A 26,746-nucleotide genomic window follows, 5' to 3' on the forward strand; every position below is an offset into this window, starting at 1 on the left:
AGATCACACTGCGAACCCTGATGCTGTGGGCCAAAGCTTCCCATAGGAGTTAATCAATGGATTATTCTGCGTTGAGGTCATTGGGGTGCTGGGAGCAGTGTCTATTGTGTTTGGTATGTTTTGAACAAAAATACATATTTCCATTCCTTTGATGGACAATGAAGTGAATCTTTATCAGTCTGCGATATCAATCTGTGACTGAAAAGTTTACAGACCCTTACAGAAGCAGCATAAAAGCATAACACACTGAGGATTGATGGATCACACTGATGATCTTTGGGACTGAAAGGGAGTTGAAACCCAACCGCCAGCACATTACACAATGACACATATAAAGTAAAATGTGCAATCCTCCAAAAAGCCACCATTATACTGTATGTGCGGTTGTGACACTTTACATTAGTGTCTGTGTTTTTAAATAAACAAGTGTAGTCCAACATAGTGATGATCTGATTGTAAGATAAGGCCTATACAGAGTCCTTTCTCTTTCTTGATAACTCAAGACCTCAATGATTATCCCAGATTACTTTTCTTTTTTTTTTTAACTTTCAGAACTATGGTACTAATATTGTTTGTCATGTACAACAAACCGAGAAACAAGAAATGTATTACTGAGGCTACATTAGTACAGAAAATAAGGGACTACAGTATTTAGAGTCAGTAGTGTACTGTAGATTACATTGACAGAATAACTATACTATCTGTATGTTTCAGAATGTCCATACTTCTCCTGGATTATAAAGAGTGCCTTTAAACGTCATACATTTCCAATTCTTGCAGATCTCCACACAAACCCAGATGTGTTTTAAAAAAGTTTTGAAAAAAAAATGGAATAATATTTGTAAATTCAGTCAGTATGATTTGATTAGGATTACATAAATATGAAAACCTTTACGGTTTATTTTTAAAGTGAATATCAAGTTTTTTTAAGCTGACAACACTTTTTAAGTATAGTTTGGATTTTTATTTATTTATTTATTTTTACACATGCTACATCCAAGCACTTAAGTAAACTAGCATAGATTAAGTAATTTCAGCTAATCATCAGCTAATGATTGGGTGCCTGATGGTGAGTGTGTGCGCTCCTTCCAAAATACAACTATGTGAAATTTGCTTGTTGGATTTTGTTTTTAGATTTTGATTGAATTCAAATTAAAGTTAAACCCACTTAAATTTCAATTTAGCTTTATAAAAATCTAATTCCTTGCAGAAATATTCCAAAGTTCGATTCTTATGCTGTGAAATGAATCAAATTAATTAAGAGGGTACTTTCATTCATTCATCTTCAGTAATTGCCTTATTCTGGTCAGGGTCACCCTGTGTATATATATATATATATATATATATATATATATATATATATATATATATATATATATATATATATATATATATATATATATATAATCACTGATATATGATTCTCCCACTAGATGGCAAAATTTCCTTGATTTATTTTTCTCTACAATGCAGCACTGTTGGAGTGAACATAAACTAAACCATCTTCCAAGACAACCAAAATCTTCCTCACATAAAAATACCCCAGAACATTCTGGTATATACGCTGTTTGACAGAAGCAACCAAAACAAATAGGCAGAATACAGTATATCTTTACTAGGAAAAACACTGAAACACAAAAGGACACAAATCTGAAACAAATTGAAAGAACTAAAAAGTTCTTTTTAGAGTATTATACACATGGAAGGTGAAACATTTCACAGCAAGCCTTATTCCAATGTAGTTTTCACATTCTCAGTATGTGAAACTATCTTATTAACAAAGGCATTGTTGTGGGAGACCACCTCAGCCTTCAATTTGTGCAGCTCCGCTTTGATAGCATCATCAGTCATGTCTTGGAAAGGCAGAGCCTTCACCTTTCTCAGGAAATCCTCAATGATCTTCTCACCATCCTATGGGTTAATCAACAAGAGGGAAAAAACAGGACATACGTTTGAGGTTTTGAAGATCATCGAAGAAATTACAGAGAATGTACAATAAAATAATAATAATTTAAAAAAAACCCCAACAACACATGCACACTCTGTCTCACGTTTCTCTCCAAGCAGCGCTTTTTAGCTTCAGGTCCAGTATCCTCGTCAACTCCGGAGATATCCTGAAACTCCTCAAGCTCCAAAGCCTTTTCCCGAGCATAAGCAATGACATGTTTGGGGAAGTTAGCCATCTCAGCCACATGAATCCCAAAGCTCTGGTCACACACACCTGATCAGAAGGCACATCCAGATATTAAATACACAAGATACATGAGTCAAAGACAAAAAGGATTTTGTAATGTGTCATGTGATAATTTATTGCCTTTACAATATACATTAGGGCTGTATAATTTGTACTGAATTGATACAAATCATACAAAAACTCCACAATTTGAATTAGATGGCAACAAAAGCACCAAATTCTCTATATTTTGCTGTTATAGTTACACCTTTGTTTTTTGTTTATCTGTAAGGCGTTTTTCAAGAACAGTAAGAATAGTAAAAATACTACTATAAAATACTACAGGGTGTCCCAAAAGTCTCCATACATTGTTTGACAAAATTTGACAAAAGAAGAAATCATTCTCATGGCTCGATCCGGAAGCTGTCGCAAGGTTGCGATGGACTTGAACAGGAAACATGCCAAGCACATCACACACGACACTACTGCCAAACTTATGAACAAATTAAAAAAAGACTGGAACTGCTGTGGACATCCACGAACATCCACTGATGAATGCACAACCGATGTGGTGCTGGCAAACACAGTCCCCTACATATGGAGACTTTTGGGACACCCTGTATTTACATATGCCATTTATTTAATATACCAATTTTTGCAATTTTTTAATATACCTTTAAGGCCTGGATTAATCTGTGCAATTTTCAGCCTGATTTTGCTGTCGCAGACAAAAAGCACACACTATACAAAAGAATTCTTCCGCCTTGAGCTAAGATCAGCAGCCTTAGAACACATAATGTGATGAGCTTCCAGTTTAGTGCTACTGTGACCAAACACATCTGACAGTGAAGATTTGACAGTATCAGAAATGTTCTTATTAAAATCTCAGAGTGTGAGCACTGCTCTGATGCTTTTGTAAAAGCAAAAAAAAAAAACACTAATAGAAGAACGGCATAGGATGACATGAAACTCAGGACAGCCATAAATATGGTACTGGCAAACTATAAACAAAACATGCTAATGGACTACCATTACAGGCTTTTCATAGTATAATCTAACAGGGCGAACACTACACAGTCTGTTACAGAAGTTTTATAAAGTACAGTGTGAGGAGTTATCTTGAAAAAAAGACAGCAGTAATCACAGGCTAAAACCAGCTTTAATCAATAAAGTGTAGGTTTCATTTCAATATTAAACATGACCGCGCAAACCACTTTCACCTTTGGGCCTACGATCAAACGTGACTGACCTGTTTTCACCCTGTAGAGCATGGTGAGAGTGTTGTCTGTGGTCAGTGCAGTGACATGGAGGTTGTTCACGGTAGGTACTTGCTGTGCTAAAGCAGTCAGCTCATGGAAGTGAGTGGCAAACAGGCAGAAGGACTTCAGGCGAGTAGCAATGTACTCAGAGATGGCCCAAGCCAAGCCAAAGCCATCATATGTGGAAGTCCCTCTTCCCAGTTCATCAATTATGATCAGAGAGTTCTCAGTGGCTGAACTGAGGTTTAAAAATGAAGATCAGGGTTGAGGCATTTGCCAATAAGAACATAGCAATACGTAATTTCAATATTCGTCTATTAGTCTATAAAGTTTTAATGGGATACATGTAAAACACTGCGCTGTAAGTGGTTAATAATAATAATAATAATAATAATAATAATGCCAAGGGGTCATAAATACTGACCGTAAGATAGCGGCGGTCTCGAGCATCTCAGCCATAAATGTGGAAACTCCTTTAATCTGGCTGTCCCCTGCACCAACACGGGCCAGCACACTGTCCACTACACTAACCTCCGCTTCATCACATGGCACAAAGCAGCCGACCTGCGCCATCAGCACGATCACACCCACCTGACGGATGTAGGTGGATTTCCCACCCATATTTGGACCTACAGGGACAAGCAGAAAAGTAGTGTGTTAAATGTGTTATGCAGACAGGGTACACCAAATATGAAGTGTGAATGTGAATACACACTTCTAATATCTTTTGATACTGAAGTTGACTTTTTTGTGATTAAAGTTTAGGCGTAGGAGATTCTCCATTACACAGTATGTACACTCACACACACACACACACACTCACTCACACACACACACACACTCACTCACACACACTCACTCACTCACTCACACTCACTCACACTCACTCACTCACTCACACTCACTCACACTCACTCACACTCACTCACACTCACTCACACACACACACTCACTCACTCACTCACTCACACACTCACACACACACACTCACACACACACACTCACACACACACACTCACACACACACACTCACACACACACACTCACACACACACACACACACACACACACTCTCACACACACTCTCACACTCACACACTCACACCTCTACTAATATTGGCACCCTTGCTAAATATGAGCAAAGAAGGCTGTGAAAAATGGTCTATTGTTTAATCTTTTGTTAAAATAATTCATAAAAATACTCTGCTCTCATGAATATCAAACAATTATTGGTACCCTAGGGCGGTTGTGGCTCAGGTGGTAGAGCGGGTTGTCCACTAGGGTTGGATGTTCGATTCCCGGCCCACATGACTCCACATGCCGAAGTGTCCTTGGGCAAGACACTGAACCCCAAGTTACTCCCAATGGCAAGTTAACGCCTTGCATGACAGCTCTGCTACCATTGGTGTGTGAGTGTGTGTGTGTGAATGGGACACAGTGTAAAGCGCTTTGGATAAAAGCACTATATAAGTGCAGACCATTTACCATTTAGTCAATACTTAGTGCTACCTCCCTTTGCCAAGATAACAGCTCTGAGTCTTCTCCTATAATGCCTGATGAGGTTGGAGAATACACGGCAAAGGGATCTGAGATCATTCCTCCATACAGAATCTCTCCAGATCCTTCAAATTTCGAGGACCATGCTGGTGGACTCTCCTCTTCACTTCACCCCACAGGTTTTATATGGGTTTTAAGTCAGGGGACTGTTTTGTTGTTATATTATATTGTTATATTATTTTGTTTTAGATAGCATTGGGCTGTGGCCTGTAAAATCCCCATTTTTCCCTACACACCCCTGTATGAAAGAGTCCAGAACTGCTAACAAGAAGATCATAGCAGGCAGAGAGAAAAATAGAGTTGTACCACAAAAAGCGATACAGCACTAGCATTTGTCAGTGGATGAAACAGCTATATTTCCCCCAGATCTGCACCAAGCAAGGAAATCGTCTTCTTAGTAATTACAAGCTCCTTTTTTGTTGTCAACGGACCAAAGAGACCACAGCCCTGTTTTCTTGGTTTCTACTGGGTCACAAGTCTGGGGCCTGTGATTGCACAGGTCAAAGTTCGTCTATATAAAGGCGGCGTAAAGTGAAAGTAACTGGCATTTGATCTGACCTCTGCTTTAACTGTAAGACTTTATATTACAGTGCTCTGATTGAAGATTAAGGAGTACTATAACTGATGTACTGAAACAAATCAAGAGTATACAATATATAATATACAAAACACAGAAAGTACATTTATTACATTTATAACGTTACATTTATAACGTTTAGTTACATCTGTAACTACTCCCCTAAATCCCATGTGTTCACGTCACCTGAAGTGAATCATTCATGCATACAGATTGTAGTTACACTGGAATAAAGGCACTGAAATATATAATAGAAATCCATTATGGTGACTTTAATCCATACTTCTTTGTGCCTTATAAAGCCTTTATAAGCCTTTGATATGTTTGGAAGAATTATGTAATGTCACAACCCCTGTAATGGCCTGCTGCTCCTACTCTTCAGCTCCAAATAACCATGAAATTGAATTTTCCAACAAAAGTGGACAGCAGTGTACCTGTAATGATGTGGAACATCTCCTTTCCTTTAGTGAAGGTCACATCATTGGGGATGAAGGCCACATCGTCCTGGGCTTCTACACAAGGATGACGCGCTCCCTTCAGGACTAACCTGCCGGTACCCTTCTCCAGTATTCTAGGCCTCACATAGGGCACAGGGGCAGCATGGGATACGACTGAAAAGCTCACCACTGCATCCAGCTGTGCGATCACGTCATTCAGTGTCTGCAGTGGGTCTACATAGCCTATAGACCAAATACATCAGTACATGACCGTCAGTGCTAATTCAGACTAATCAAAGGCCTTAAAGACGGAGATGCTCCTTACCAGCAGCGATGCTGATGATCTCTTTTACAATGGCGTTCTGAGCCTCCTCATACTCTTCCCTGCTTTTGGTGTACTCCTCATTCAATGAGCTCAGCTTACTGCAAAGCAGTAAAGCATCAGCTTTCTGTTATCACACACTAAAAGCAGGTCATGCTATCACACTGATGTCTATCAGGATTATCCTCTCACCTGTTGGTGAAGCGCACTCCGTTCTTCTGCACATCCAAGGTCGTGAACTTCTTATTGTTGCGCAGGGTTTTCTCCTCTTTGCAGGTGACACGGAAGAAGTATCCTATCTGTGCATTGGATTCCAGCTTTATTGTCTTACCTGCATCCAAACCTACAGCACAAAAAAAAAAAGACTATTTTGCAACAAGGCATTTGTTTTTACAAATGTGTAAAAAAATACATAGTGAAAGGCATTCTGAATCATTTGCAGTCGAGTACTTAAACACGCATTAAAAACGCATTTGTGAACTCATTTTGCATAGCAGAATAATACTGAGAGCTATAAATAGGCATTGAAAAAATGTGGCATTTAGATGCATTTGAATACTAACAAGCTTTTAATTTTATGCTGCTACATTAACAGTAGAGCCACTCTACATATTTATACCTTAAACTGCAGAAAAATAAAGCCAGCTGAGCTGGATTTAGGAACACAAAATTACATTTCTTCGTGATGGTTATCATGAAAGTTTAGTTAAACATAATAAATTTAACCCCATTATACTGTCTATTTTATAGACTCAATGGCTTTCTATTGACTATATGTGCAGTGAGTATATCGTAGTGGCTTTTTTTTAATTATTAGGATTATTAGGTGCCTAATAGGATGCCATGGGCAGACACCTAAATACTGGCACCTTGTTAAATCATAGTATCTTTTAGTATGAATTTGTGTTTTTGTTGTATTCTAACTTTTAATTTACTTTATTTTCACTTGGCTCTGCACCCAGCTTTTACTGCAAGCCTACAAACTACTTATCATTCATGCTTAATAAACAGCCTGTAGATAGCACCATGCCACAGATTCATACTTAAACAGACTATAAAGTTACTCTTGTTTTCCGTCAGATCAAAGAATATCAATTTGGTTATTTGAAACAAGACTTGAAAATCTGCAAATTATGTTTACATAATGAGTTTATATAGAATTCTTTGAGTACTAGTCTAGTACTAGTCTAGTAGCCAAGAAGAGAAGGCAAAAAAAAAAGGTTTTAAACAAAACATCTTTATCCAAAAGGCACACAAATCCTTCTTACTAAGCTCTCGGGCCGCACTGTTTAGAGCTGCCTGCATGCTTTTCTCCAGCTGGTCCATGCTCTCCCTCAGTTCACTCAGTGTGGGGTCAAAGGAGGGTTTTACCAGAAATTCATGGTGCTCAATCTATAAATGGACCACAAATAGCATTAACAGAATAATCATGAGGGAACAAAAAGACCTTGTACAGGACAGTGGAGATATAGGACAAAACTAGCTGACCTGGTTCATGTCCAGCGTAGTTTCAATCATCTCCTGAAACTTGGAGAAGTCAGAGACAAGGTCATTGAGAGGTGTAATGAATGCTGCATTCAGCAGGACTTGATGTTTGCCTGTCAGTGGTGCGAAAGGAAGGAGAATGTTGTTTTTTAAACGTATAAATGCATAAATCTCCAATACAAATTTTAACTACTAAAAGGTGGTTAAACAAAGATTACTGAATTTTTAAAATACGCTAGTAGTCACATCTACTTACACAAGATAAAAACCTGAGGAGTGGGTTACTTAAATTATTCCAAATCTATATAAAATATCCTGGACTATGATAAACATTCGATGTAAGAACACTATACCAAATATCATTGACAAAGTAATGTTTTAAGACATCTTCGTGTGACTATAATACTGGATAAAAGCGGCTTGGGGTCGTACCAGCATGTCTCTCTAGGGCCTGCACCAGCGCCGGCAGCTGACCCACAGCCTGGTATACACGATAACAGTCCTGCAGGTTCGCGTTTTGCCGCTGGAATTTTTTAGCCAGGCGATTCAGGTCAGGCACCCGACGCAGCAGGTCCTCCTGGCAGCTCTGTCTCAGCTCAGAGTCCTCCACAAAACTCTCCACAAGGTCTAGCCTGAGTCAGACAAAGAGTTTACCAATTTACATCAAACGGCACAGGACGGTATATGTTTACGTTTAGTTTTGCGTAAGTAGCGGTACATGAATTATACTGTGTATAGGAAGACATGCATCAAGATTCTCAACTTGTACAGTTTTTGTTGCTGTACCGACTCGTACCATCTCCTCTCTAACAGGGTTTAAGCTTGATGGTATTCTTAGACCCTGACTTGAGGATCTGTTTTTGATGTACAAAGCACTTTGGTAATCCCCTCTGGATAAGGCCATTTGCCAAATACTGTAAATGTAAATATATATATCACTTGTTTCAACTAGGCAAAGAATGTTTTGCAAACAGGAGACAAAATACAAGTGCAGAAATGATTTTCACTTCTGGCACAAAGGTTTTAAATCCCAGTAATGTCACAAAACTCAACACTATGAAGCCAAGGATCAGCGCTCATTCCTTGTTAATACAATGCAGAAACATGTACTGAACTTGGAGGTCAGTGTTCGCCTGTAAGCATGTTCAGCTGTTCTACAATAAAGCTAGACATTTTAGCCCAAGCTGAGAGAGAGGATAGGCTAATAGCAATACATTAATAACTCTTAATAAAAAAAAATAAAACTCTTTAAAAATAATAATAAAACAAATAAATAAAATGTTTATCTCTTTTTAAAAATCTTAATCTGTCCTGGAAAGGATGTCTTCAAACCTTGCAAAATTTCTCTGTGTGTGTATTTTTAAACAGATCTATTAATCATGATGACAATTTTGGGCCTTTTTAATAAATTAAACAGAATCAACTACACTGGTGTGGTTTGATAAAGTATGCCCATTTCCTGACATTAGATTTTGTTATTTAATCTTCTGGGGCATTAATCATAAGTATCCCATCAAGATGTTTTAACTGTCTATATGGCTGTCTACAGTAATAACAATTATTCCTTTAAATACTCAAGGACTTATTAAGTTACAGTACATTTAAAATGCTAAACACAATGAGACTGTGCAGAGTCAGTCACTAGATTCACAGATATAAAATCATGATCATATTTCAGCCCTAATCATGACTGACGTTTCAGGAATGTAAAACCATTTATGAACACAAGGTGGAAGTAACTCACCACCACAGCATTGTCCGAAATAAGCAAACAGCAGGACTGATTGAAGAGGTTTGCTCCTTCATTAAGAGCTGATTACACTTTAACTACAGCCCATAGCTGAGACTCATGCCAGGTCATACTCACGTCTAGTTCTGATTCAGTAATACTGACGCTCCACTCAGTTCTCTAAATCAGGAAATTATAAACCTGTCCAATCTAAAGTGAGATTTTTATCCTTGTTTATTCATTCATAAATGAAGGATGGATCACACCTGGTAAAATGCTCTCACCTTTCCTCGATCTTGTTTTTGTCCATCAGAGGCTGTTTAAGCCACTGGCTGACCAGGCGCTGGCCCTGAGGTGTTCGACACTTGTTCAAAAGTCCTGCCAGGGAGTGTGTACCTGTTGGATCATCAGAGGAAGCCTAGGGGACAAAAATCTAATGAGCCGAAGTTATTAACCTTATTCACATACTGGTCATATCTCTTGGGACGTCAAGAGGCCATGTACATATGGACCTATCAAAAGCATTAAGAAACGGACAAAACACAGCAACGATACAATAAAGGACAAATAGTGTACAATAAATGGATTGAATTTTACAATTACAAGATTGAAGATAAAACCTAGCACACATTTGTTTTAAAACTGAAGTTGGGTTTATATAGGATATTCCACCATCTCTTTTAATTTCATCAAAACGGCCAAAAATCATCAAACAAAACCAAATGCGTTTCAAAATACACTCTCTAAAAGTAATACTTTGGAAATGCAGATGATTGGAGCTTTAATATTTAAGACAATCACTGAGAAGTGGATGGCAAAGAATATTTTTTTCATCTAGAGACTAAAGGTGCTTTCTCACTAGTTTATTGTTGGGTCAGAAAAAGCCCCTAACGTGACCATAACAACACTCTTATCAGTTAGTAGATAGGATCAGCAAACTATCTAGCCTAGATTGCTATCTAGATTAGATTTATTGTCCTCAGTAATAAAGATAAAATAAATACTGGTTTAGCTCTGAGAATGTAGAGATTGTTTGCCTTTGCAGTGGTTCCGAGGCATAAAATCAACAGAAGAGGAAGGCAAATTTTTCACAGGCACTTTGTTAATGTAGTACTAGGATGCACACTTGGGTAAGGTGTTCACACAGTGTCAAATTAATTACTACATTACTACAAATAAGAACAGTAAAGAATAAGCAAAAAGCAAATATTTAACAGCACAGAGAGGTAACATGAATATGACAAGATAGTAAGGAATAAGACAGTTAGTCCTAATTGAACAGTGTACACAGGCAAACGTACATTAGCTTCAAAAGTACCAATTCATATATTATACATGAATATATTATTAATACGTTCACCTGGAAGAGGTTGAGCGCCTGCACAGCGGCGTTGTCGAGCCGCATGTACTGGCTGAGGTCAAACGTGGTCATTTTGAATGAACTGAAGTTGGCCTCATCAGAAAGAAGCTCCAGATACTTTATAACAGCAGCCAAACAGGACACAGCAATCTGCGGGGGGAAAACAACCCCCACATAAAGATAAGCTTTATATCATTTCTTGTTTTTATCTATGACTTGGCAGTGCTGAAATTTCAGGATCTTGATAAAGTGTGAAAAACAAAACAAACCAAACCAAAAAACGGCCTATTCATCAGCACATCCAATAGGGAAAAATACAGATCATTGTACTTTTTAGTATTATTTACTTATTGCATTTTTATTTACTAATCACCTGTCTACTGAGAAGGAACAAGTAACTGTTCAAAATTCTAATTTTGGTTGTAACATTTTAGCAAAACTAAACATAAACTCTGTTTTTTCCTACTACTGAAAGTGAAAAGCCCACCTTGTCTGGCATATAAACAGTGCTTATTCCTGAGACTCTTGTGTTCAAAAGTTAAAATGTCTACACCACTAACCTGTTTCTCCATCTCTGGGAGTGCAGCGCTAGACACTGTCTCTCCCTTACGAGCCTTCAGTAAACGGTTCAGATCCTGAACTATGTCTTTGGTTGTAAACTCTGCCTTCTTCCTGTCTGAAAGTAGAATGCCTCCACGTTGCACCACCTGAAGCATGAACAAACAAAAAGAAAAAAAAAACAGAAAAAAAAACAGCAACATATCAGCTGTGGGAGTCGCTCACACAATGTCACTGTCACAAACAAAATCAAAGATTCCCACTGTAGATACCTGTCTGAGTTTACCCAGATCTCCCACAGTATCTCCGGCAGGAAGCACACACTCTTTGGGGCCGATCTGCACCAGGAGAGCTTCCAGATTGGAGAACTGGTCGTTATCTGGAAACTCGCAGACACCGAGCTTTCGGAGTATGCTATCAACATATCCAACACCCACGACACGTTGTCCATCACTTCCTGTTCCAACACGGATCCCCACCACTCCAGCAGCCCCTTCCCCTAAACCTCCTCCGCTACCAAACAGAACCTCTTCAAACTGGGTCAAATTTCCCGGAGACGCCTAAAACACACATCCAGAAACATGGAAATAGAACAGAGTGAACAGTCACAAAAAAAAAACCTAAAGAAGAAGCCGAGGTACTTAAATTGTCCACAATACATTTACATAACAGTAGCCGATAAACCCAGCATCACCCTAAATGTAACTATACACATTTTAAGTGTGTAAAACAATGAAACTATGGATTTGTTAATTACTGTTTTACGTGTAACTGGAACAAATGTACTACAATTCATTACTGCAAAGAAGAAGAGTAAGTGTGAGAGATTGAAATGGTTAATCGTGCCAAACCGGAGGTAAAATAATCAAGTGTGAAATTCATAAAACAGAATAGAGGAAAAAAAACAGAAACCGGAAAAAACAGATCAATTGGCACCGATAACCGTTTGCTGGAACGATTGTCCGTTGCGAAGCGGCTGAGAAGGATCCGCTGTCATTATACAGTATGAGAGCAGCATCTAGAGGTAAAATATAAATTATCACTGACTAATTTTGTGTTATTTGAAGTGTTTTTGATTCAATTTGGATGTCCCTATTTTTGTTATTTGGAGTGTTACTCTTTTGTTCAATTTGGATGTATATCTTTCATTTTATTTAACATTTATTAATAGTTATATGTGTGTGTGTGTATATATATATATATATATATATATATATATATATATATATATATATATATATATATATATACACACACATATACACACACACACATACACACACACATATGAATATTTATATATTTATTTCATTTAAAAAGAGTACAGTACATTTTCATGGTACAGGCAGTACTGTTTATTTTTGTAACAAAGTTCAGCAATATTTTACCTTGAGTGTTAAGTTTTCATTCAGAATAAATTTTCAAAACTAGCGGTTGATACCGCCCAACTCAGTTATCGGGATCAGTTGACCTCTAAAACAAAAAACTTTAATTGTATCATCACTACGCTGACATTCTTGTAAAATAATTTGCTTGTTAGCTGGGGAATCATAAGCAAACTGATTATGATCTGCTACTTTTTTAATTAAAGTACCTTTGTTTATTTTCCATTGCTTTTTGTCAGTCTTTGCATTCGTTCCGAGTATTATGTGCACTCTGATACTTCGCCATTTGAACTGGTGGCTTCAGATGTCTATACATCTGTAGATTTGGCTGAGCCTGGCTTCAGTGATGTGAAAATAGACAAACTGTACACCGATCACAGGTTACAGATCTGACTATGAAATAAATTTCAGAATTGACAAAATATGCATGTGTAAGGAGACGTGCTACAAGTGTTGCATATCTACACAGTATCTATCAATAGTACTGTATCTGCAGAGTGTATATAATCCTGACCGAGACTAAATGTAAGGTTACATGGCAAAATGGTTCACATACCAGTAGAAAACTGTACTGAAGGTGGATAGGTTAGTTACAGTTACGTTTATATAGCGCTTTTCTAGACTCTCAAAGCTCTTTACATAGTACGGGTGGGTGGGGGGGGCTCCTCAACCACCACTAGCGTGTAGCATCCACCTTGACGATGCGATGGCAGCCATTGTGCACCAGAACGCCCAGCACACACCAACTATTAGTGGAGAGGAGACTGTGATGTAGCCAATTCAGAGCTGGAGATTATTAGGGGGCCATGATAGATAAGGGCCAACGGGGGAATTTCGTCGGGACACCAGGGTCATACCCCTACTCTTTACAAGAAGGGTCCTGGGAATTTTAATGACCAGAGAGTGTCAAGACCTCAGTTTAATGTCTCATCCAAAAGTTGGTGCCGTTTTTACAGTGTAGTGTCCCCATCACTATACTGGGGCATTAGGACCCACACAGACCACAGGTTCAGCACCCCCTGCTGGCCTCACTAATACCACTTCCAGCAGAACCGTAGTTTTTCCCAGGAGGTTTCCCATCCAGGTACTGGCCAGGCTCAAACCCTGCTGAGCTTCAGTGGGAAATCTGCAGGGAGATAGGGATCTGGCATGGAGATAATAAAAGTTGCCCAAGTATCTGGATGAACTTCAGTGTAACTTTACCTTGTAGGCTATCTGCCAGTCGTGATCTTTGCTGCTCTTGCCCCCGGCCTTATTCCTGTACACCTCCACACGGTACTGCCTGACCAGCAGCAGGTCTCTCACGAACGCCTCGAAGTTCATCTTACTGAGCACCACACTCTCTAGCCTCCTGCTGCCTGCATTTCACACAACCGGAGTTCAGGATTAACACTACAGACCACAGCAAACATCTCCAACAATGTAAAACATAAGGACATGGGAGAACAATTCAAATATATGCAGGAACCCAACTGTAGGGTATATAGGTATGCATCGACTACTTCACATAAAAAAATAACTATTTCGGGGGGCACCTTGAACTTATCCAGCATACGTTCTTGACAAAACCATGAAAATAATATCAACTTAAATATAAACAAATATTTTAGCAGTGCAAATGATCTGGGTCAGTGGCAATTCCAGGATTTTAGACATGAGGTGGCAAAGTGGTGGCGAGATGATATTAAATGGTATAACCTGATTGTATTCCTCAACATCTTGTTTAAGGGAGCAGTAAGAGAAAATAGTTGCATGTATTATTATTGGCCTATAGAAGTATGAATTATTCAAGTTCGACACCCTCATACATATGATCCACGATGGATAAGAAAATGAGAAAACCAATTACCGATTACAACCATACACCTTTATATGTAACCTTTGCAAACCAAAGATTAAAATACTTTGTCCAATACGCCAATGATAACACAACATCCAAGAGTTCAAGCGCAAATTTAAGGACACATATAGAGGTGAACACAATCGTCATGTTAAATTGATATGTAGTCTAATGTGCACATTATAAATTCATAACTGCTGTGAATTATTTTTAAATTGTGATTCATTCCTTTATGCAAAATTATAGTTATTCATAACCTGATTCACAATCATGCCATACTAAAAAAATGTTTAATAGCTTCAATGTAGTCTGTTATTTTACATCACGTTATCAAGCCTCTGTCCTTGGTGACAGTAGGTCCTTTGTGACTTGAGACACCCCTATAGAGGTGGTTAGTGGCTTCGCCATATAAGATAATCACTACTTTAGGCAGGTCATAATTTCAATGAGAATACCTTTAGTTAACTCAAACGCTTTAGTTTGTTTCTCTTTTATAGAGATCGTAGCATTTCAACGATCCTGCTATTGTCAGCAGACATACATCGGCCAAATCTCTTTTTGTCAATCCCAGTGCTCGCAGGCCAACTCCTGATATAGAGAACCCCTACTTGACAGGATGATGAGTGCTTAATATCAATGGGAGTGTCCTTCCAGGCACGAATGGCGTCGATGTTAGACGGGGAACCGTACTTCTCAACCTTGATCTTCCAGGTCTCCTCCATTCTATGTGCGGCCACTATGAGACATCCATGATTATCACTAAACGTTCCTTCCCCATGATTAAATCAGGTTTGATGAAGGTTGATGCCGTGGGGATAATCAGCTCCACCCATATCCTCGAGGCAGACTTTCTGAGGAGCTGTTCCACTCTCCGCATTATCTTATTATGTCCTGCAGAGCTTGCATCATGCATAACTTCACATATTTGGAAAATCTTGCAGTGTATCTAAAGATGTACATGTACATTTTTTAAAGGGTATCTTGACTGTAGCTTAACTACTTCAAACTATGAGTAGCTTGTATTTTAAAAAGCTACAGTCTGAAAGTAGCAGGTCGAGATTGGCAGTCGTGCCTCAGTGGTTGAAGGCTCTGGGTTACTGATCAGAAAGTCAGGAGTTCAAGCACCAGCCAAGCTACCACTGGGCAAGGCCCTTAACCCTTAATTGCTCGGCTGTATAAATGCAATAAATGTAAGTCGCGCTGGATAAGGGCATCTACCAAATACTGTAAATGTAATAGGGTTATATACAGAGAAATTGTAATAAGGTTATAGTAGCTAGGTCACCGTAATGAGTTCAGGCACTGATGTTGGACGAGGAAGTCTGGGATGCAGTCAGTGTTCCAGTTCATCCGGAATGTGTTCATGGGGTTGAGGTCAGGGTTCTGTGCAGGCTATTCCAGTTCTTCCACACCATGTCTTCATGGAGCTCGCTTTGTGTACAGAGGTATTGTCATACCAGACAATAGATCCAGTAAAGGGAAGGTGCAATGCTACTTTTTATGTATTGTGTGCTCCCAACTTTCAGGCAACACTCTGGGGAAGGCCAACAAATGGGTTTGATGGTCAGGTGTCCACATACTTTTGGCCATAGTGTATATCCTGCTAACTATTACCATTTTGAGAGCTAAAAGTCTAGCCGGCGCCGGCTAAATGAGCTAATCACCTACATAAACACACTCATAATGAGCTTTAGACAAAAACAAAACAGATCATGTGAATATGTTTGCGGGGAAACTTTCGGGAAGTTACTTAAGTAAAGTCATCGTTAAGACTTACATTTCTCTACCCAGCTTAGCCTTGACCGCTAGCTAACTATACCTACCCGCACCGAGCATCTTAATAACGCCATTCGTCTTGAAAACTTCTTTTGCAGCAAAGGCAGCATCTTTTCCGTGCACGGTGTAATAATCACTGCGATCAAATATCCTCACTGTAGTGTCCGGTTTTTCCGGCATGGAAAAATAAAAGTTTAGAAACCCGGTTTCGGACACACTGTCCATGGACAAGTTCTGTTTTGGTTGCACGGCCATGCTGGAATCTCCCGCCACCGACAGCACGAGAACCGGAAACACGTCATCACAATGTCACGTTTCCTGCAGTGACCCGGCAACTAAAACCTTATTACAGATTCTCTGTATATTAAGCATATTTAATTTGTTTTTAGTTGCTTTGATTACAATAAAAGAATTTCTAGTGTTATATTATAAGCACAATTGTATACTATGTTATATAAATTCCAATGATATGTTTCTGTAGCGACTGGTACTGTATATTTGGGACATTGTGTTTAATAATGTATGCCTGATGGTGTCTGTATAAAGATATGGATCCTATTTACTTTTCAGCAAATCCACCTACAACCCCCTTCCCATAATCCATCCATCCATCTTCTATACCAGTGGTTCCCAAACTTTTCCAGGGCAAGGCCCCCCAAATGTCATTAACATTTGACCGAGGCCCCCCTTTTGCAAGATGTCTTTAAAACACATTCAAAATACAGACTTCTGAATATATATCCCTTTTTTTAAAATTAATAATTACATCTCACATCTTTACATTACATTACATTAGGAATTGATTGTGTGTGTGTGTGTGTGTGGTTGTTTGAGAGTGAGAATTTATCTTTCACACCAAATTGTTGAGGCCCCCTGGCGGCCCCCACTTTGAAAACCACTGTTCTATACCGCTTATCCTTTTCTTCAGGGTTACGGGGAACCTGGAGCCTATCACAGGAAGCATCGGGCACAAGGCAGGGTACACCCTGGACAGGGTGCCAATCCATCGCAGACCTTCCCATAATATAGATATATATTTTCTTCCCACAGGAATGACCTGAGATACTTGTGGATTTGCTGAAATATAAATAGGATCCATATCTTTATACAGACGGTGTCGAGGAAAACAATCTTTCCAGCCTAAGTCAAAAAACTTCAGAGACGGAGGGTTTGTAGATGTCAAAAAGTAAATGAACTTTATTGAAACAATAAATTGAGACAGTCTGCAGAGGGTCCGAATTATACATACTAGTGAAGCTGCTTTAGACAACCACAAGGTTCTTAATTCACTGCCATAGAGTGAAGCTGCTTTAGACAAACACAAAGCACTTAATGTACACACTTAGAAAACCACCAGTTAGAAGTGTTTTATAGTTTTAGATTATGCTTGCTGTGCAGAGGTATGGATTGACGCAGAAAACAATTAGGCCTACTGTTTAGTAAGACACAGAATTCTTCTAACTCAATACACACTTATAACTTGATCAACAAGTGTACTATGAATTTAGACAATGCTTCCCACAAGTAATTCTTAACTGTTGGGTATACATACCAGATTATACCTGATTAACATATCCAAACATTAGTAAATTTTGTAGTTACACACATTAAAACATTAGTCAACTTTGTAGTTACACACATTGATTACATTATATCCTATAACGGGCGCACGGTGGCTTACTGGTTAGCACCTTCGCCTCACACCTCCAGGGTTGGGGGTTGGATTCCCGCCACAACCCTGTCTGTGCATGGCATTTTCATGTTGTCCCCATGCTTCCTACGGGTACTTTGGTTTCCTCCCCCAGTCCAAAGACATGCATGGTAGGCTGATTGGCGTGTGTGATTGTGCCCTGCGATGGATTGGCACCCTGTCCAGGGTGTACCCTGACTGTGCCCGATGCTCCCTGGGATAGGCTCCAGGTTCCCCCCGACCCTGTAGGATAAGCGTTATAGAAGATGGATGGATGGATCTTTATACAGACACCAGCAGGCATACATTATTAAATACTATGGCCTCATATCAGTGTATATACAATACAGAGCTTCACAATGGTTTGCATTGCCACTCCAGAGTTACCGTCTGTGTGGCGGTTCTGTGCATGTTCTCCTATGTCCATGTGGGTTTCCCCCAGGTTCTCCAATTACTTTCCACCTCCCCAAAACATTCCAGTATGTAGAATAGCTACACTAAAATTGCCCCAAAATATGAATGTGTATGCCTGCTTCCCTGCACTAATGTCCCATTCGGGGTGTGTCCTTGGCTGGCTGATTGTTAGGATACCACTGACCAGGTTAAGCAGTTACTAAATATGAATGAATGAATGAATAAGTGTCTAGAGTTCATGAAAAGCCAATAGATGTTAGCATTGTAGGGCCTTTTACTGTCATTGGTCATTTTTCCAGACTACTGCAATCAACAACATAATTGTTGATTAGAAGAAGTCAGTTTTTATGAATGCCATTCATTTAGCTTTAATATTTATTTATTTTTTTTTAATTGTAAAAGTGTAATAATTCAAGCAATACATAGGTATAACAGTTTACACAATGAATATACCATTGTGCCATAGCTCCTTGTATGTGGCAACTAAAACATGAAACATGAAATTATAATAATAATATGAACCATACATTTTCAAATCTCTGGAAGTGTAATATTTAATATAAAATCTAAGATTGGAGTCATGGTGGCTTAATGGTTAGCACGTTCGCCTCGCACCTTCAGGGTTGGGAGCTTGAATCCCGCCTCTGCCCTGTGTGCACTGAGTTTGCATGTTCTCCCCATGCTTCAGGGTTTTCCTCCGGGTACTCCAGTTCACTCCCCCAGTCCAAAGACCTGCGTTGTAGGCTGATTGGCTTTTCAAAATTGTCAGTGGTGTGTGATTGTGCCCTGCAATGGACTGGCACCCTGTCCAGGGTATACCCCGTATTGTGCCCAGAGTTCCCTGGGATAGGCTCCTGTGACCCTGTGTAGGATAAGTGTTATGGAAAATGGATGGATGTAATATAAGGATGGATGGTATTTAATGATATGAGGTAATTTATACTATCCAACAGATACACAAGCACCAGATTACAGTACATTACCGTCATAATATAGACTAACCAGTGATTACAGACTGCACTACAGTATCTGCATCATTTTTCTTTTAGTGACCAGGACTGAAACAAAAGCTATACAGGTTGAGTAGTTTTCTTTTTAAAACTATTCTCAGTGGGATTTTTGACAAGTATTACATGGATAATATTGTTAATGATGATGACAATGGTGATCATGATGGGTAATATTAAACACACAATGTTTATCCAGTGTTAGTACGATGTAGAACTTTATTTGAATGGATTCATTTAAAATATATTACTCAGAGAAAAAGGAAAAGAGAAGCAAAGTGACAATAGCATAAATATATATTCATGAACAATTTATGCATTTATAATCATCAGGTGTTTTGTTGCATCATCATTTTCCACCAGCTTGAAGTTCAGTACCTAAATCTCCTCCATTTCACTTGTCTGTAAGAAATTCAACATTTTAACATACACACTTTTGTCTTGGACTCAACACAAACGGTTAATCAGGGGAAAAAATCCCAAAACTGATAAATGACACATACTTATCATAATACATACCTTAACACATAACACATTAGATTACAGAATGCCTATGAATAATGCCATCAGTAACCTCACCTGAGCTTTTTCATATTGGCCCATCTTTTGTCTTCTGATCAGAAACTAAAGGAGGAAGAAAGACATGGATCCCTTTAACATTAAGAACAGTAACTGTATACAAACACAGGCCCTTCTGAAGAAATCAAATATACTTTAAGGCAGTACAGTGCCTTACATAAATATTCAACCCCCTTGAACTTTTTCACATTTTGTAGTGTTACAACATGATGCTACCACCAACATGTTTCATTGTGAGGATAATGTTCTCTGGGCAATGGACAACGTTGGGTTTCCACCAAATGTAGCACCTTGTGCCAAAGCAAAATTGTTCATGCTCGATCCCATCAGACCAGATAACTTTTATCTACATGCCTTTTGTCAAACTCCAAACTTTTTTCCTCCTCAAAAATGTTTTTTTTTTTCTCACCACTTTTCCATAAAGCATAACTTTATGGCTATGGTTGTTGTGTGAAAAGCTTCACCAATCTGAGCTGTGGATCTCTCCAGTCCTTTCAGAGTTACACATGGTTGTTTCTTTGACTAAATTGTTGCCCTCTATATCCAGTGACTTACTGTATATTTAATAAACAAGCTTCAGCTTAATGACATTATGTGACCTATGTGTATACTCCCAATTGAGTCCATTTCCGTACTAGGCTATACAATTACAAGGTGTGGAAAAGCACTCTACATTGATTTACATAAATGACATTAATATTTCCCTGTCATCTATCAATACAGAACATTATCTCTGTGAGGGAACTGACCAGAATCAGGAGCCCAACACAAGCTGCCAGGATGAACACACCAATGACAGTTAGAAGGCCTGTAGTGAGCGTTTGCATGCTATTTTGGGGTTTCTTCTCATCCACATAGTAAACCATGATGCTCTCAATCTCCAGTTTTTCCCCTTCGATGATTGGTTCAAACTTCATTTGTTCATTGAAGAGCGACTTCACAACAACCTTGTGTAAAAATAATAAACATTTTTTTTAGTAAATAACAGAACTGATGTGCATGTATGAACACTTCTTAAGTATTGCGTTCTCACATCTTTCTCCATGTAGTAGGTCAGATCCTGTGTCTGATCATCAGGGTTTTGCCTCAACTCCAAGGTGATGAGACGAGCATCAACATCATACTGCACCAGAGAAATAAATTTGCATACTTTTTATATATAGATTACCATGTGGAAAAGTTCTGCAATGTTGTGACAACAGCTTGGGGAAGGCCCAGATATGGGTGTGATGGTCAGGTGTCCTCTAACCTTTAGTCATATAGTGTAGATATACATTGATGAGTTAATTGAAGGAAGACATTACTGTGTTTTTAATTCATCCTCACCTTGACTTCAGTTTTACTATTCATTGTTTCTACATTGTCTCGTTCCTGAAAGGCACTGGCAATAGCCCTGTAAATAATTAACCACATTCCAATTATTAGAATCGTTTTTTTTCCCCCAGTTGTTTATTATTAACTATATATCCAGAAAAGCCACAATTAGGGGGAAATCATCACAGAATCTCAGAATCACCTCTGCAACTGGGAACGCTCCAAGGGGTTGCTGGTCTCCTTGTGTTTCACCTCAATACGAACCCAGCTGTAGAAGAAGACGATGCTAAATATTTTAGAGTGAATCATTTTCGGCTAATATTTCACACTGCCAGAGTATATTTACACTGACTTTGGCCCAAGTAGCTCCTCACACTGAAGGTTTCTGTCACTGCTTTCAGATCGGCGCACACCTGCACTGTCCACACACCAGCACACATCACTGTTATTGCACTGCTTAGCCTTGAAGAGTCCATTGGGTTCACACTCTGGATCATACAGCCCATCGCCATCAGCCAGGGTTGTTACATTAATCTCTGTGAATGGTGATTGCCGGATGTGGTAGATTTCTGCTTTCATCTGGAAGCATTTTGGAATCACTGCCACAGAGGACAGATTGAAGGTCAAGTCACTACTAGACTGTAAGCTCTTAGAATTTATTGAAATTATTGTAGGCTGTATTTAATTAAATATGTACAAGAGCAAAAGTTTGCATTCCTCATGGTTTTAAGTGAAACAAACTCAATGTACATCTGTTATACAAATAATCTGCATAAAATATACTTCCAAAATGTTCACAATGAAAGGTGGGTGTGTCCTGAAAGATAACAATCCAGAACATTTGGCAATATCAGCACAAGTCTAAGTTTTGTCAGACTTCATTCTGCTGACCTGATCTGAATAATCTGTCAGGGATAAAATGCAGTGCCCTCCACTAATATTGGCCCCCTTGGTAAATCTTAGCAAAGAAGGCTGTGAAAAATTGTCTTTCTTGTTTAACCTTTTGATCTTTTAAAAAAAAAAAAAAAAATTTCACAAAAAAAACCTCTGCTCTCATGGATATCAAACAATTGCAAACAAAAAACAGGTTTACAAAAACATCTTTGTTAAATAAAGGTGCGCAACAATTATTGGCACACTTTTAGATAATACTTTTAGTGCTACCTCCCTTTGCCATAATAACAGCTCTGAGTCTACTCCTATAATGCCTGATGAGGTTGGAGAATACATGGCAAGGGATCTGAGATCATTCCTTCATACAGAATCTCTCCAGATCCTTCAAATGCTGGTAGACTCTTCTTCAGTTCACCCCACAGGTTTTCTATGGGTTTCAAGTCAGGAGACTGGGATGGACATGGCAGGACCTTGATTTTGTGGTCAGTAAACCATTTTTGTGTTGATTTTGATGGATGTTTTGGATCATTATCCTGCTGGAAGATCCAACCACGGCCCATTTTAAGTTTTCTGGAAGAGGCAGTCAGGTTTCCATTTAATATCTGTTGATATTTGATAGAGTCCATGATGCCATGTATCCTAACAAAATGTCCAGGTCCTCTGGCAGAAAAACAGTCCCAAAACATTAAATAGATGCCACCATATTTAACCGTGGACATGAGGTACTTTTCCATATGGCTACCTCTCTGTGTGCACCAAAACCACCTCTGGTGTTTACTGCCAAAAAGCTCTATTTTGGTTTCATTTGACCATAGAACCTGATCCCATTTGAAGTTCCAGTAGTGTCTCGCAAACTGAAGATGCTTGAGTTTGTTTTTGGATGAGAGTAGAGGCTTTTTTCTTATAACCTTTCCAAACAACTTGTGGTGATGTAGGTGACTTCGGATTGTAGTTTTTGGAGACTTTCTGACCCCAAGACGCAACTAACTTGTGCAATTCTCCAGCTGTGATCCTTGGAGATTTTTTGGCCACTCGAATCATCCTCTTCACAGTGCGCTGAGACAATATAGACACACGTCCAATTCCAGGTTGATTCATAACATTTCCGGTTGACTGGAACTTCTTAATTATTGCCCTGATGGTGGAAATTTTCAAAGCTTTTGCTATTTTCTTATAGCCACTTCCCATTTTGTGAAGCCCATTTTTGTGATTTAATTTAACAGAAGATCAAACAGTTAAACAATATAGACAATTTTTCACAGCCTTCTTTCCTCATATTTACCAAGGGTGCCAATATTAGCAAGAAAAATGTGTGTGGATATAAAAGCTGTTCATTGGAGTGGGCATACAGGTTATAAGATGATAGAATTAAAAGAAAATTTCAGAAATATAACCAACTAAATATCTTGTTGATATAAAGAAAAATTTTCTTCATTTTATCCTAAGGGTATACAAACTTTTGCACTGCACTGTACAGTGCAACACAGTGAACATTGCCACTTTCATGTAGTGCAGTTAAGTATTTGTTTCCCCCTTCATTAACAGTGATGACAGTTACATTCACATAAAGATTTATCACATGTGACCCAGTGCAGAGAGTCACACAAGCCTGATGCACAAACAAACAATGAACTGAGGTCAAGTGAAGAACAGGAATAAATACTTTTAAGATTGTTAATTGTTAACTAATTATGTCATAACATATTATAATATCTTATTTCACAAAAAGTTCTAGATTTCCCATCAACATGAAGCAACTGTATATCATAATCCAGTGAGGTTTAGCAATAAAATAGTGGCTATAGGATGCTTGTGAACCATTTAAAAACTAAATCAAAGCAAAAGGTATTAGGCTACTTACATGCATATGATGATCCAGAAAAGGAGAGCAAAAAAAGCATAAGGCCCACAACAGAAATCATGTTACTACCGATGAGCACAGCAGGGTCTGCTCCACCAATAAGCTTGCTTTAATTGCTTTAATTTAATTTAATGTACCTCCTGGATGCTGAGTTACTCCTAACAAACCGAACAGACCTGTTCTACCCTGCTTCTGCTGCTAGTCTGATTTAAAATGCATATCTGGAGAAAAAAATACAAGGAACAGCATGCCTCCAGGTTATTGCTTTTCAGAAGCAAGGCTATACAGAGAGGAAACGCCTTAATTTATTCAACAGACTTATTCATGCATGTTAATGGTTGTATAAGAACAGTCAAATATTTCTTGTAAATTTTTCATGAAGGATTTACAGTTTGTTCCAAAAAGTAAAAAGGTGGAGGAAAGGCTGCTACACACCTGCCGCACTCTGTAATCTAAAGCTTTGTATTGTGTGTCTTCATTTTCAGTTCAGCATGAGTATCTGTACATGAAATCAGTCATATACTGTACATTTACATTTACATGTATTCATTTAGCAGACGCTTTACAAGCGAAATACAAGCAAAGTGATATATCAAGCGGAGAACAATACAAGTAGTGCTACCATACAAAATTTTCAATTGAGTTATTGAAAAGCAAAGCGCGCAGAGTAGAGGTGTAAGAGCCAGTGTAAGGTTTTTGTTTTTTTTTAAAGGACAATGTGGGGTTGGCGTTTTAGGGGATAGTTACGTGTTCACAGAAGAGGTGGGTCTTTAGCTGTTTTTTGTAGATAGTGACAGATTGTGTGGTCCGGATTGAGGTTGGAAGTTCATTCCACCACTGAGGGACAGTTAGTGTGAAGGTTCTGGAAAGGGACCTTGAGCCACGCTGAGTAGGCACTATTAAGCGTCGGTCATTAATCGATCGCAGATTGTGTGAGGGAACGTAAGCCTTCAGGAGAGTGTTGAGGTAGGAGGGTGCTGTTCCAGACAAGGTCTTGTACGTGAGCATCAAGGCCTTAAATTTTATACAGGCGGCTACAGGGAGCCAGTGGAGGGAGATGAAGAGGGTTGTGACATGGGTTCTCTTGGGCTGGTTGAAGACGAGGCATTCTGCTGCATTCTGAATCATCTGGAGGGGTTTGATGGAGTTGGCTGGGAGGCCCGAGAGTATCGTGTTGCAGTAGTATAGTTTTGAGATAACAAGAGCCTGGACTAGTAGCTGTGTAGCCTGTTCGGTCTGGTTTTCTTGATGTTGTACAGAATTAACCTACAGGATCGTGCAGTTGTTGAAATGTGGTCTGTAAAAGTCAAGCTGTCATCAAAAGTCACCCCAAGGTTCCTGGCTCTCCTGGTTGGCTTGAGTATGGTTGAGCCGAGCTGTACAGTGAGGTTGTGGTTGATTGAGGGGCAGGCTGGGATGACTAGAAGCTCAGATTTTGCCAAGTTGATCTTAAGGTGGTGTTGCCTCATTCTCTCCGAGATGTCAGACAGGCAAGCAGAGATTCGTACAGAGACGGATGGATCATCAGGCTGGAAGGACAAATAGAGCTGGGTGTCATCAGCATAGCAATGATATGAGAAGCTATAAGACTCAATCACCTGTCCCAGAGATGTAGTATAAATAGAAAAGAGCAGTGTACCCAGAACTGACCCCTGAGGAGACCCCAATTGTGAGTTGCTGATTTTCAGAAATATCTCCCGTCCACAATACCTTGAATGATCTGTCTGAGAGATAGGATTCCACGCAGAGCTGTTCCGGTGATGCCTTGGCTGGAGAGCGTTAACAGGATCTGATGATTCACAGTGTCGAAATCAGCAGAGAGGTCGAGTAGGATCAGGACAAATGATCTTGAGGTTGCGCTTGCTAGTTGTAATGCTTCAGTAACAGAAAGCATAGTAGTCTCCCTGGAGTGACTGCTTTTGAAGCCAGACTGCTTGGTGTCCAGCAGGTTGTTCTGTGTATGAAAAATGGAGAATTGTTTGAAAACAGCTCTTTCAAGGATTTTGGAAAGAAAAGGGAGGATGGAAACAGGTCTTTAGTTGTCAACCCGGGCCTGTTTAAATGAGGTATGTGCCAGTAGAGAGGGATGTACTGTACATCCATACAACCATCCATTTTCCATACTGCTTATCCTATCCCAGGGATCTCTGGGCAGGGTGTCAACCCATTGCAAGGCACAATCACAAACCCATTCACACACTACAGACAATTTGGAAATGCCAGCCAGCCTACAACACAGTCTTTGGACTGAGGTAAGAAACCGGAGGAACCCTGAGGAAGGCCAGAAGCATGGGGAGAACACGCAAACCCCATGCACGCAGGACGAAGGCGGGATTCAAACCCCCAACCCCGGAGGTACGAGGCAAGCATAAGCCACCATGGCCCCCATCATATACAAACATGAGTAAACGTTTGTGGACCCTACTGAAATTTGTATTTCTGCGTGAATTACCTTTATCATGTGACTTGATATTCATCATATTAGTTTCAACATGTTCTGAGATGCTTTTCTGCTCACAATGGTTGTAA

The 26,746-nt window shown here is 39.2% G+C and overlaps 2 protein-coding genes across 2 annotated transcripts; both read right to left on the bottom strand.

Annotated features, from left to right (window-relative positions):
• Positions 1–1,593: 1,593 nt before the first annotated feature.
• msh2 (mutS homolog 2 (E. coli)) lies at positions 1,594–16,720 on the bottom strand. Its single transcript, XM_053640353.1, has 16 exons — positions 16,506–16,720; positions 14,046–14,200; positions 11,730–12,017; positions 11,460–11,606; positions 10,900–11,049; positions 9,824–9,957; positions 8,243–8,442; positions 7,814–7,923; positions 7,594–7,717; positions 6,518–6,668; positions 6,329–6,426; positions 6,001–6,246; positions 3,857–4,061; positions 3,423–3,670; positions 2,052–2,221; positions 1,594–1,911 (listed from the first exon to the last, which is right to left on the bottom strand). The coding sequence occupies exons 1-16, from the start codon at positions 16,711–16,713 to the stop codon at positions 1,729–1,731; spliced, it is 2,817 nt and encodes a 938-aa protein (XP_053496328.1). The 5' UTR covers positions 16,714–16,720; the 3' UTR covers positions 1,594–1,728.
• Positions 16,721–19,777: 3,057 nt separating this feature from the next.
• On the bottom strand, positions 19,778–24,412 carry LOC128617086 (epithelial cell adhesion molecule). The gene is made up of 8 exons (XM_053640074.1): positions 24,218–24,412; positions 21,815–22,061; positions 21,665–21,730; positions 21,475–21,541; positions 21,182–21,271; positions 20,898–21,095; positions 20,149–20,193; positions 19,778–19,971 (listed from the first exon to the last, which is right to left on the bottom strand). The coding sequence occupies exons 1-8, from the start codon at positions 24,276–24,278 to the stop codon at positions 19,948–19,950; spliced, it is 798 nt and encodes a 265-aa protein (XP_053496049.1). The 5' UTR covers positions 24,279–24,412; the 3' UTR covers positions 19,778–19,947.
• Positions 24,413–26,746: the final 2,334 nt, after the last annotated feature.

The sequence above is a fragment of the Ictalurus furcatus genome, chromosome 13, assembly GCF_023375685.1.
Source record: "Ictalurus furcatus strain D&B chromosome 13, Billie_1.0, whole genome shotgun sequence".
Taxonomy (NCBI): domain Eukaryota; kingdom Metazoa; phylum Chordata; class Actinopteri; order Siluriformes; family Ictaluridae; genus Ictalurus; species Ictalurus furcatus.